Genomic DNA, 13,722 nt, shown 5'->3' with positions numbered 1-13,722 from the left:
TCAGAGGGAGGACACACTCACACTCAGAGGGAGGACACACTCAGAGGGAGGACACACTCACACTCAGAGGGAGGACACACTCACACTCAGAGGGAGGTCACACTCAGAGGGAGGACACACTCAGAGGGAGGACACACTCACACTCAGAGGGAGGACACACTCAGAGGACACACTCACACTCAGAGGGAGGACACACTCACACTCAGAGGGAGGACACACTCAGAGGGAGGACACACTCACACTCAGAGGGAGGACACACTCACACTCAGAGGGAGGACACACTCAGAGGGAGGACACACTCACACTCAGAGGGAGGACACACCAGAGATGGGGACTCGAGTCTGCGACTCGGACTCGAGTCGCACTTAAGTCGCACACACAGAGACTTCAGACTCGACTTGGACTCGTGTGTTGGGACTCGTGAACAATCATTGTGTTTTCTATGTTTGGCGTATTAAAGGTGGGGTAGGTACGTTTGAGAGAAACCGGCTCGAGATCGCTAGAATTTGAAAATACACAACCGGAGATAATCTGCTAGAGGCTGCTACTTCCTTATAGAGCTCGCCTCCTCCAACACACACGAACGCGCACATGACCAATGAGGGCACGAGATCAGTGTGTGCCCAGATGGAAGGCTGACAGGCAGGCAGGCCATCCAGTTACTTTAGCCGGGCTCATTACGCAGACGTGCGCGCCTCTGTTACTACCTCGTAGTAACACCATGGCGACCGGCGGCACACCTGCGGCTGTACCGCTTGTAATTCGGTTCAACTACAAACACTTCGAACAAAACGCCGGCGGCACCAACAAAAGGAGCGCACACTGCAAAGTCTGCAATATCAAAATCAAGGATGCTGGCGCAACAACGTCGGATTTCATCAGGCACTTGAAAAGTCACCCGGAGAGGTCAGTCACATTAACGCATGGACGGTTAGCAAACATGTTTAGCTCAGCATCAGCTGTGTAATGCTAACTTAGCTTGCTGCTAGCTTTGTCTTTGTGATGCTAACTTAGCTTGCTACTAGCTTTGTCTTTGTGATGTTAACTTAGCTTGCTGCTAGCTTTGTCTTTGTGATGCTAACTTAGCTTGCTACTAGCTTTGTCTTTGTGATGCTAACTTAGCTTGCTGCTAGCTTTGTCTTTGTGATGCTAACTTAGCTTGCTGCTAGCTTTGTCTTTGTGATGTTAACTTAGCTTGCTGCTAGCTTTGTCTTTGTGATGCTAACTTAGCTTGCTACTAGCTTTGTCTTTGTGATGCTAACTTAGCTTGCTGCTAGCTTTGTCTTTGTGATGCTAACTTAGCTTGCTACTAGCTTTGTCTTTGTGATGTTAACTTAGCTTGCTGCTAGCTTTGTCTTTGTGATGTTAACTTAGCTTGCTGCTAGCTTTGTCTTTGTGATGCTAACTTAGCTTGCTGCTAGCTTTGTCTTTGTGATGCTAACTTAGCTTGCTGCTAGCTTTGTCTTTGTGATGCTAACTTAGCTTGCTGCTAGCTTTGTCTTTGTGATGCTAACTTAGCTTGCTGCTAGCTTTTAACTGAATATTTGAAAAGATTAGTGAATGTTTTCTTGTCACACTTGTTTGAGTTGAGTGGCGTTGACTTCCAACTCTTGACATGACATAAAAAAGGTCGGTAACGTTAATCATTACCCGCTGCCACCATCTACTGGCTAACGTTAAACGTAGAAAAATACATAGTTACATACATAAATACATCTGTGGGTTTATAGGCAGGTTACAGGTGTATTGTTGACCACGTAACGTTAATGTTACAGGTTTATCAGGTTACCATGACACTGGCTTTGAGTGAGAGGATAGAGGAATATGTTTATTAATAGTAGACTTAAAATCATCATTAGAGACCCGGTGTAATTAAACAATACGGTTGATACAAAGACGTATTTGACGTATTTCTGATTCTGAATTGTTTTGCTTATAAGTTGTTTGCATTTAGCTAAAGTGTGATGTTTTTCCTCACATTGCAACAGCCTGTTTAAAGTGATCATATAACAAACAACTAATCAGTACTGATACTGTATGCTAATAGATATAGGAGTGATAATAACACAGTAAATGCTTTGAATTGCTTAGATATAGCTGCAGTATTCCTAACAGACTGGATAGCAGCAGACAATTGGCTTATTACAACCAGAAGAGACATGAGACTTTTATTTTTTTAGAGACTTGAGACTTGACATGGACTCGTGACCAAAGACTTGAGACTTGATCAAGTCTCACCCCACAAAGACTTGAGACTTGACTTGGACTTGCAAAAAAAGACTTGTGAACATCTCTGGGACACACTCAGGGAGGACACACTCAGAGGACACACTCACACTCAGAGGGAGGACACACTCACACTCAGAGGGAGGACACACTCAGAGGGAGGACACACTCACACTCAGAGGGAGGACACACTCACACTCAGAGGGAGGTCACACTCAGAGGGAGGACACACTCACACTCAGAGGGAGGACACACTCAGAGGACACACTCACACTCAGAGGGAGGACACACTCACACTCAGAGGACACACTCACACTCAGAGGGAGGACACACTCACACTCAGAGGGAGGACACACTCACACTCAGAGGACACACTCACACTCAGAGGGAGGACACACTCAGAGGACACACTCACACTCAGAGGGAGGACACACTCACACTCAGAGGACACACTCACACTCAGAGGGAGGACACACTCACACTCAGAGGGAGGACACACTCACACTCAGAGTACACACTCACACTGAGAGGGAGGACACACTCACACTCAGAGGGAGGACACACTCACACTCAGAGGGAGGACACACTCACACTCAGATAGAGGACACACTCAGAGGGAGGACACACTCAGAGAGAGGACACACTCACACTCAGAGGGAGGACACACTCAGAGGGAGGACACACTCACACTCAGAGGGAGGACACACTCAGAGGGAGGACACACTCACACTCAGAGGGAGGACACACTCACACTCAGAGGGAGGACACACTCACACTCAGAGGGAGGACACACTCACACTCAGAGGACACACTCACACTTAGAGGGAGGACACACTCACACTCAGAGGACACACTCACACTCAGAGGGAGGACACACTCACACTCAGAGGGAGGACACACTCACACTTAGAGGGAGGACACACTCACACTCAGAGGGAGGACACACTCACACTCAGAGGGAGGACACACTCACACTCAGAGGGAGGACACACTCACACTCAGAGGGAGGACACACTCAGAGGGAGGACACACTCACACTCAGAGGGAGGTCACACTCAGAGGACACACTCACACTCAGAGGACACACTCACACTCAGAGGGAGGACACACTCAGAGGGAGGACACGCTCACACTCAGAGGACACACTCACACTCAGAGGGAGGACACACTCACACTCAGAGGGAGGACACACTCAGAGGGAGGACACAGTCACACTCAGAGGGAGGACACACTCACACTCAGAGGGAGGACACACTCAGAGGGAGGACACAGTCACACTCAGAGGGAGGACACACTCACACTCAGAGGGAGGACACACTCAGAGGGAGGACACAGTCACACTCAGAGGGAGGACACAGTCACACTCAGAGGGAGGACACACTCAGAGGGAGGACACACTCAGAGGGAGGACACACTCACACTCAGAGGGAGGACACACTCAGAGGGAGGACACACTCAGAGGGAGGACACACTCACACTCAGAGGGAGGACACACTCAGAGGGAGGACACACTCACACTCAGAGGGAGGACACACTCACACTCAGAGGGAGGACACACTCAGAGGGAGGACACAGTCACACTCAGAGGGAGGACACAGTCACACTCAGAGGGAGGACACACTCAGAGGGAGGACACACTCAGAGGGAGGACACACTCACACTCAGAGGGAGGACACACTCAGAGGGAGGACACACTCAGAGGGAGGACACACTCACACTCAGAGGGAGGACACACTCAGAGGGAGGACACACTCACACTCAGAGGGAGGACACACTCACACTCAGAGGGAGGACACACTCAGAGGGAGGACACACTCACACTCAGAGGGAGGACACACTCACACTCAGAGGGAGGACACACTCAGAGGGAGGACACACTCACACTCAGAGGGAGGACACACTCAGATGGAGGACACAGTATGTGTGATAAGTGCACCCGCAGCACGGATGTCGTGTTTGTGTCGTAAACACGTCGGAGCTCAGGTCCGCTGTGACATCACGGTCACCTTTCTGCACACGGCTCAAACCTTTCTGCACACGGCTCAAACCTTTCTGCACACGGCTCAAACTGTTCTGCACACGGCTCAAACTGTTCTGCACACGGCTCAAACTGTTCTGCACACGGCTCAAACCTTTCTGCACACGGCTCAAACCTTTCTGCACACGGCTCAAACTGTTCTGCACACGGCTCAAACCTTTCTGCACACGGCTCAAACTGTTCTGCACACGGCTCAAACCTTTCTGCACACGGCTCAAAATATACATCAAGCAGCGGAAATGCCATTAACTCACAAAAGAAGAAAAAACAGGGTATTTTTTTATGAAAAATTGCCTTTTTCGCAGGTTTTTCTGTGCATTCAGATCAAATGTATAATGACGATGGATATGTGGATACATGGGGATGGTTCGAGGTGAGGGGGACGGATGAGTTACGATGAGAGGAAGGAGAGACGATGAGATAAGGGAGGATGAACCTCCTCCTCCGTGATCCTCCGCAGCGAGGTCAGCACTCTGTCATCAATGGATATTTCTGATCATTTCTCAAACTGCTTTCCTTTCTCATGCATTTGCACATTTCACAGCTTCAGTAGCAGGAGAGGAATTACCCTCCGCCTGCAGCTCCACGCTTTATGTGAAATATATATTTAGTTTTTTATATATATATATATAAATCCACCTCGGATGAAAGTTTGGAGGGAAATCCTTCCTCTGATCGGACAGGTTAACAGAGCGAGACGCCATAACATATCTTTATACACTCCGCAGTGTGTGTGTGTGTGTGTGTGTGTGTGTGTGTGTGTGTGTGTGTGTGTGTGTGTGTGTGTGTGTGTGTGTGTGTGTGTGTGTGTGTGTGTGTGTGTGTGTGTGTGTGTGTGTGTGTGTGTGTGTGTGTGTGTGTGTGTGTGTGTGTGTGTGTGTGTGTGTGTGTGTGTGTGTGTGTGTGTGTGTGTGTGTGTGTGTGTGTGTGTGTGTGTGTGTGTGTGATTTATACTCTTTCAGTCACAGTTTTCTCTCCTTGTTGCATCTGAGAGAGGAGATGGGGAAATATTACGAGTTTTGCTTTAATGGGATGCAGTTTCTTTTCTATTGCTTTTGATTTAGCAGCAACATTTTTTAACAACTAATAGATGCACCTGCAGGAAGGAGACGAAAACAGAAACACAGAGACAAACAGAAAGAAGGTAAGAAAGTTAATTGCAGTTTGTGATGTATTTATTTCCATTTCGTTCAACACTCGTCGACCTGTGGGAGGTTTTTCTGTGCAAATGTATTTTAAAGTGTGAAACGCTTCGGTTCGAGGATAGTTATCGGTTATTTATCAGTGGGAACCTGAGCTCAGGCAATGAAAACGTCACAGGCTCCTCCAACAGTGCACCATGAATATATATAGGACATAAAACAAATTAAACCAATAAAAATAGTGCAAGGGAAGGTTTGAGATGTGCAAGTAAATACAATAAAATAGAAATAGTGCACGAAGAGTCTATAAACACGTAAATGGAATATGATATACCGATGAATAAATTGCACGATGCAACCAGATGAATGTTTATGGAGGTTTTTTAAAGAGTTCAGGTGTTTAATAGTTATTTCAGCACAACAGCCAAAAACACATTCAGACAACCATTGACTTCCAAACCAGAGGACAAGAAGGGATGAACAGCTGACTCATTCCAGCCCCACTCTCCATGCCAGGTACGGTTACACATACAAGGCATTCACTTTGCTTTGTCTGGCGGTGCGAACATGAACAATGAAAAGAAAATAAGTTGCAGCAAGTAGAAAAAAAAGTAAATATATAAAGATAATACAAAATAAGTATTTTTAACAAACAACCACATTTAGATTTAACTATTCAAATAACTTTCCAAGCTAAAAAACAGAAAACACTTGTAGGACATGAGTATATGGAAAACTGCGGTGTATTATTAAAGTGGAGGGCTGTGCAGACAAGTATATCTGACTTTAAAGGTCCCATGTCGTGCTCTTCTGGTTCTGACCCGTCCCCTCGTGTTCTGAAGCTTCTGCATGTGGACGGTCTGCAGAGTCAACACCCTCAGAGTGCACCCTGTAGGAGTAAAGCTCTGACTCAGAGGAGACCTGTCTGCTGCCCCAGAACGCCTCGTTGGACATTTCTCTTTCTCCATTTGATTCTTCCGGGAACCAAGTGACGTCATGCAGTTCCCGGAACCAAAATGGACCAATCAGTGGAGCTCCTCACACACCAGGACCTTTAGCGTACATTTTCAACCAACAGGGAGTCCCATTGACGTGCATAGAGCTTGGTAACAGACGAGCTGGGAAGGTGGAGAAAGGCTCTCCGCAGACCCGTTCTCACAGCGTTAGAAACCTTTTTCTTTCTCGATATCAAGCCACACTTATTGTTTTCACTTCGGCTGTGAGTGTGTGTGTGCTCAGGATGAGTTTCGCTTGTTCTCGCTGTATCGCCGACCCGGAAACCTGTCCGCTCCTCGCAGCAACGAGCCTCGCAACATCCGACCAATCAGAGCACAGTGGGCTCACAGGGAGGGGGAGGGGCAGGAGCTCCAACGAGGCGTTTAGGACAGAGAGTGAACACACAGACTCTACAGAGACGCTGTGAGAAAGCAATGTGAGTTTGGAACATTGAACAATGTGAATCTATTCTAGTCGACCTCAACGATGGAGCTATTATCAGTAGAAATGGCCGTGACACGGGACCTTTAAGACACAGAATATATGGGGTTTCCCCCGGGACGCTGCAGGGGCTCCAGAGCCTACTTTGACCTCACATGTGCTCCCTGAATATTTGGGTTTCCCCCGGGACGCTGCAGGGGCTCCAGATCCTCTAGTTTGACCTCACATGTGCTCCCTGAATATTTGGGTTTCCCCCGGGACGCTGCAGGGGCTCCAGATCCTCTAGTTTGACCTCACATGTGCTCCCTGAATATGTGGGGTTTCCCCCGGGACGCTGCAGGGGCTCCAGAGCCTACTTTGACCTCACATGTGCTCCCTGAATATGTGGGGTCTCCCCCCGGACGCTGCAGGGGCTCCAGAGCCTACTTTGACCTCACATGTGCTCCCTGAATATGTGGGGTCTCCCCCCGGACGCTGCAGGGGCTCCCCAGTGACTCCCAGCATGCTGTAAGTGCATTAAATGTACTAAAACATCCCTCAGGGAGTCACACAAGGTCCATTATTAAACAGTTCCCGTTAGCTCCTCTGCAGAGGCGAATTATAAAACACCAGATCACATATTTAACCCCTCGCTGACTCGTCCTGAATCATTAATGCTGCAGTCGCTGACCCTCTGAATACTGCATGCCTTATATATCACTATATATACAGCGGTCATCGATCAGGTCTGAGAACCACCCCGCCTGCCTCACAGACACACATAGCGTTTAAGTTTGCAATTAAACTCGTGCAGGAGACTTTTCCTGAACACTTTGAGCATATGAATACTTTAAATCTTCATCACGCGATGCAGTCGTTGCCCTCGTCTCATAAAGAGGGGCGACGCGACAAGTTATTACTGCCAGAGCAAAGAGGTGAGATGCGGCAGCCGTGCTGAATAAGATCTGTTCAATATTCATGTGCGTCCTGCAGTTCATGCTCGCCCACGCAGAGCCTCTTTGCCGGGGCCGAAAGTGATATTCATTAAAAAAGATTAGCGTTTTAATCAGTTAGTTGGCTTTTCGTGTTACATTTCACTTTTTATTCGGGACAAAGGGTTCTTCGTTGGCGTGTTGGAGGGGAGACAAACCCACAGGGATCAGCGAGTCAGCGCATCTAATGTAAAAATACTCAAAACAATACGTGAGAAATGTGCAAATTCAAATGAGGACGAATTACAGGGCAGCGTGCATCCTTCTAATGTTTCTATTGATGTACTTTGCTTTGTAGTTTCTGTCCCAGCATGCTCATTAACAACTGGTGTTTACCTTACTGTGCGTTACTCTTTTACATTCAGTTCTATCTTGATATCTAGGATTAACTCTGCCGCCCGCATCGTCCCCAGAACCCCCCCCATTAACCACATCCCTCCTGTTCTCCAGCAGCTTCACTGGCTCCCCGTCAAATCCCGTATCGTCTTTAAGATTCTGCTCCTCGCCTTTAAGGCCATCCATACCCTCACTCCTCTGTACCTCTGCGACCTCCTGCACATCAACACGCCCATCCGCACTCTCAGGTCTTCTGCTTCCCTCAGCCTCACTGCACCCCCCTCCCGTTTAACCACCATGGGGTCTAGAGCCTTCAGCCGCTCTGCACCCCGCCCTGGAACTCCCCCCCACCTGACATCCGCTACACTGACTCTCTCCCCATTTTCAATCACGCCTCAAAACATATCTCTTCACACTCGCACACCCTGATCGTTATCCATCACACATCCTGTTCTATCTATTTGATTTGTTATAAACTGCATTGTCTTGTTTATGTTTCTTATGCTGGTGTTAGGTATTGTGTATCTTGTTTTTATGTGTTTGTACGGCGACCTTGAGAGCCTTGAAAGGCGCCTATCTAAAATAAATGAATTATTATTATTATTATTAAAAGACTAATGTCGCAGCAGGATCTGGAGACACGTGTCCATGCCTTTATCTTCAGTAGACTGGACTACTGCAAAGGTGTCTTCACAGGTCTCACTAAATCTATTAGGAAGCTGCAGCTGATATAGAACGCCGCTGCTCGAGTCCTCACTAACACTTACGGTGCGTCCACACAGCAGCTTCAGAAGCAACTTCCACCGCTTCCAACGCTTCTCCGCCCGTTGACTTTGAATGGGGATGACGTCACTTTGCCTCGCTTGTCGCCAAACTGCATTGTGGGGGAGCGAAGCGAAGATTTCCAGGATTTCCAGGATTCCAAAGTTGAGCAATGTTCAACTTTTGAAGCTGAGCTGGAAGCGCCAGCCAATCAAACACGTTTATGCAAATCTGACAGTACAAGCGCTAGCCAATCAAACCGCGTGTAAGCAGGGAGAGCCAGACCGCAGTTCATTTCCTCATATTCCAAACGAGAAGTTACGGTAGCAAATCACCCGGTTCTTTACGACCAGAACTATTACCGGGATACAAACCGGAGGAGCCAGCATGGAGGGAGGAGGCAGAGACAGTGGGGGAAACTGGAGTTTATATATATATATATTGCTCGCATAAAATCCCCGGGGTTTTTTGCTTTGTATGTCGGGGGGCGGAGATTCATGTGATTGGTTGTTGGTCGCAAAAAATCCCCAAGCTGTCAGACACGCCCAGCTCCAAGATGTTCAAGATTTCTGAAAAGCTGCTGTGTGGACGTACCGTCAGAAAGTGGACCACATCACTCCTGCTCTGAAGTCTTTACACTGGCTTCCTGTGTGTCAAAGAATAGATTTCTAAATACTGCTGCTGGTTTATAAAGCACTGAATGGTTTAGGCCCAAAATACATTTCTGACCTCCTGCTAAATGATGAAGCATCCAGATCTCTCAGGTCTTCAGGGACTGGTCAGCTTCCTGTCCCCAGAGACAGATCTCTCAGGTCTTCAGGGACTGGTCAGCTTTCTGTCCCAGAGTCAGAACTAAACCTGGAGAAGCAGCGTTCAGTTATTATGCTCCAAACATCTGGAACAAACTCCCAGAAACCTGCAGGTCCGCTGCAACTCTGACTACTTTCAAATCCAGCAGGAAGACTTTTCTTTTTGTCGCTGCTTTTAATTGAACTATTCACATCTTAGACTGCACTGTAACTTTTATCCATGTACTTTTCCTTTTAATGTTTATTTTATTAGCTTTTTCTTTTTAATGACTGATTTTAAATGCCATTTTCTTAATGTCTTTTTGTAAAGCACTTTGTATCGCCTTGTGTTGAAAGATGCTGTATAAATAAACTTGCCTTATTATATCTTATGTGTATATAGTTCCTATTCCTGCCACTTATTTACAGAAATGTGTCTATTTGTAACCGAGTCGAGAGAAGCCTTTGGAATATTGTTCCTAAAGACAACAAAGGTCTTGATTCTGATTTATTGCATATTTTACAAGTTTTTCTTCTAATTAAAAGTGTATTCTACATTGACTTGTTGGAGATGAGTTATTGTGCACATGACAATAAAGCCTCTAATGCAGGGGTGTCAAACTCAAGGCCCGGGGGCCAAATCCGGCCCGTGAATGATTTAATATCAGATTATAATATTGATATATGCTGTCTCACTGAAACTTGGTTGAGACATGAAGAATATGTCAGCATAAATGAGGCCACTCCACCCAGCCATGTCAACACTCATATTGCTCGAGGCACGGGCCGAGGAGGTGGAGTTGCAGCAATCTTTGACTCAAGTTTACTTATCAATACTAAACCAAAATGTAATTATACCTCTTTTGAAAGTCTCGTTATTAGTCTTACGCATCCGACCTGGAAAACTTTGCAGCCAATCTTATTTGTTACAGTGTATCGTGCACCAGGTCCTTATTCAGAATTCTTATCAGAATTCTCTGAGTTTTTATCAACTTTGGTTCTTAAAACAGACAAAGTAATTATCGTAGGTGACTTTAATATTCATGTTGACGATGATAAAAATAGCCTTACTGTTGCATTTAACTCTATATTAGATTCTGTTGGTTTCTGTCAGAGTGTAAATAAACCAACCCACTGCTATAATCACACTCTCGACCTTGTTCTGACTTATGGTATTGAAATTGAGCAACTATTAGTCGAACCGCATAATCCTGCTTTATCCGACCATTTCTTAGTAACTTTTGAAGTACTGTTACTAGACTACAAAGCATTAGTCAAAAGCTCTTGCAGCAGAAACCTATCTGTTAGTGCTATAGCCACATTTAAGGAAGAGATTCCACCAATACTTAACTCGATAGCATGTCTGCATGTAGGGGAGGAAACTTATACAAAATGTACACCACCCCAAATTGATCATGTTGTTGATAGTGCTATAGATGCGCTGCGAATAAAATTAGACTCTGTTGCTCCTTTGAAAAAGAAGAAAATAAAACAACATAGATTAGCTCCATGGCATAATGCCGAAACCCGCAAAATAAAGCAAAAGTCTAGACAACTTGAAAGGATATGGCGTTCCACTAAACTTGAAGAATCCCGTTTAATTTGGCATATTACTCTCAATGAATATAAGAAAGCACTGCGTAAAGCGAGAGCAGCCTACTACTCTTCATTAATAGATGAGAATAAGAATAATGCAAGATTTCTTTTCAGCACTGTAGCCAGGCTGACAGAGAGCCACAGCTCCATTGAGCCTTCTATTCCCTTAGCACTCAGTAGTAATGATTTTATGTGCTTTTTTAACGATAAAATTGTTACTCTTAGAAACAAAATTAATGACCTCTTGCCTTCGACCAGTATAGTGTTATCAACAGCTCCCGGAATCGTAAGTTCTAATATTACACTAGATAGTAAACTAGAATGCTTTTCAGCCATTAACCTTGAACAATTACATTCAATGATTCTCTCTTCTAAACCATCAACGTGCATGTTAGACCCAATTCCAACTAAGCTGTTGAAGGAAGTTTTTCCATTAATTAGCACTTCTTTATTAAATATTATGAATATGTCTTTATTATCAGGCTATGTTCCACAATCATTCAAAGTAGCAGTGATAAAACCGCTTCTTAAAAAGCACAACCTCGATCCAGAGGTTTTAGCCAACTATAGACCTATTTCTAATCTTCCGTTCCTCTCAGAGATTCTTGAGAAAGCGGTCGCAAAACAGTTGTGTGATTACTTAAAAAACAATGATTTATTTGAAGATTTTCAGTCTGGCTTTAGAACACATCATAGCACAGAGACAGCTCTGGTTAAAGTCACAAATGATATTCTAATAGCCTCAGACAAGGGACTTGTCTCTATTCTTGTTTTGCTCGATCTTAGTGCTGCATTTGATACTATCGACCATGATATCCTATTGCAAAGACTAGAGCACTTAGTTGGCATACAGGGAACTGCTTTAGGCTGGTTTAGGTCCTATCTATCTGAACGCTCTCAGTTTGTACGTGTTAACGATGAATCTTCCACGCAAACCAAAGTTAGCCATGGAGTGCCACAGGGCTCAGTGCTCGGACCTATTTTGTTCACATTATATATGCTTCCGTTAGGCAATATTATAAGGAATCATTCTGTAAACTTCCATTGTTATGCGGATGATACTCAACTATATTTATCAATCAAGCCTGATGAAATTAATCATCTAAATAAAATTCAAGACTGCCTTAAGGACTTAAAAACGTGGATGACCTTAAACTTTTTGATGTTAAACACGACCAAAACTGAAGTTATTGTACTTGGCCCGAAGAATCTACGAAACAAATTATCTAAAGACATACTAACTATGGATGGCATTAATTTGGCCTCCAGTGAGACTGTAAGGAATCTCGGTGTTATATTTGATCAGGATTTATCCTTTAACACCCACATAAAATCAATTTCAAGGACCGCCTACTTCCATCTACGTAACATTGCAAAAATCAGGCATATCTTGCCTCAAAACGATGCAGAGAAACTAGTCCATGCATTTGTTACTTCTAGGCTGGATTATTGTAACTCTTTATTATCAGGGAGTACCAAGAAGTCAATCAAGTCGCTTCAGCTGATTCAAAATGCTGCGGCTCGTGTACTAACCAGAGTTAGGAAAAGGGACCACATTACTCCTGTTCTGGCTGCCTTACACTGGCTCCCTATAGAACACAGGATAGAATTTAAAATTCTTCTTCTCGCCTACAAAGCCCTTAATGGGCAGGCGCCATCTTACCTTAAAGAACTCATTATACCCTACTGTCCTACTAGGGCATTGCGTTCCAAGAATGCAGGGTTGTTGGTTGTTCCTAGAATCTTTAAAAGTACAATGGGAGCCAGAGCCTTTTCTTATCAAGCTCCACATTTGTGGAATCAGCTTCCAGTTTGTGTTCGGGCGGCAGACACCCTATCCGTTTTTAAGAGTGCGCTTAAGACCTTCCTTTTTGATAAAGCTTATAGTTAGGGCTGATTAGATTCAGCCCCTAGTTTTGCTGATATAGGCTTAGTTTGTCGGGGGACATCTTACTTCTTCCTTCTCTCTGTCTATACCTGTGTACTCTCATGTTCCCATTAACCCAGCTTCCCCAAATGTCTTTCTTTTTGGTGTCTATATACGCCGGGATCCGGAGTCATGGATGATCCTGCGGTCCTGTGTCCTGGATCGCGAGCGCTGGATCTTGAGTCGTGGCTGTGGTCCTGGATCATAGGTCCTGGATGGATATCCTCGTGGATTCATCTTCCTATTATACACACATGCATTTCCAAACATTTGGACTACCTATGTTGCAAATGTATTATCTTTTCAATTTACACACGGCATCTATTGCACGTCTGTCCGTCCTGGGAGAGGGATCCCTCCTCTGCTGCTCTCCCTGAGGTTTCTCCCATGTTCCCTTTAAACTGGGTTTTCTTTGGAAGTTTTTCCTTGTACGATGTGAGGGTCTAAGGACAGAGGGTGTCGTATTGTCATACTGATATTCTGTACACACTGTGAAGAC

At 45.3% G+C, this 13,722-nt stretch overlaps 1 protein-coding gene across 1 annotated transcript; it reads left to right on the top strand.

Annotated features, from left to right (window-relative positions):
- The first annotated feature begins 7,225 nt into the window (after positions 1-7,225).
- On the top strand, positions 7,226-13,187 carry LOC117440744 (uncharacterized). The gene is made up of 3 exons (XM_034076972.2): positions 7,226-7,350; positions 8,198-8,398; positions 12,287-13,187. The coding sequence occupies exons 1-3, from the start codon at positions 7,226-7,228 to the stop codon at positions 13,185-13,187; spliced, it is 1,227 nt and encodes a 408-aa protein (XP_033932863.2).
- The last annotated feature ends 535 nt before the right edge of the window (positions 13,188-13,722 follow it).

The sequence above is a fragment of the Pseudochaenichthys georgianus genome, unplaced genomic scaffold, assembly GCF_902827115.2.
Source record: "Pseudochaenichthys georgianus unplaced genomic scaffold, fPseGeo1.2 scaffold_1166_arrow_ctg1, whole genome shotgun sequence".
Lineage (NCBI taxonomy): Eukaryota > Metazoa > Chordata > Actinopteri > Perciformes > Channichthyidae > Pseudochaenichthys > Pseudochaenichthys georgianus.
The sequence above is the reverse complement of the archived record's forward strand: the minus strand, read 5'-3'. Positions and strand labels throughout refer to the sequence as shown.

What these genes read in the sequence shown, in the direction of transcription:
- LOC117440744 (XM_034076972.2), top strand. Translation starts at nt 7,226, where the DNA reads ATGTGGGGTCTCCCCCCGGACGCTGCAGGGGCTCCAGAGCCTACTTTG. An exon ending in CCAGTGACTCCCAGCATGCT is followed by an intron (nt 7,351 to 8,197) that starts GTAAGTGCATTA and finishes CTTGATATCTAG; the next exon opens with GATTAACTCTGCCGCCCGCA. An exon ending in ACGCCCATCCGCACTCTCAG is followed by an intron (nt 8,399 to 12,286) that starts GTCTTCTGCTTC and finishes TATTTTGTTCAC; the next exon opens with ATTATATATGCTTCCGTTAG.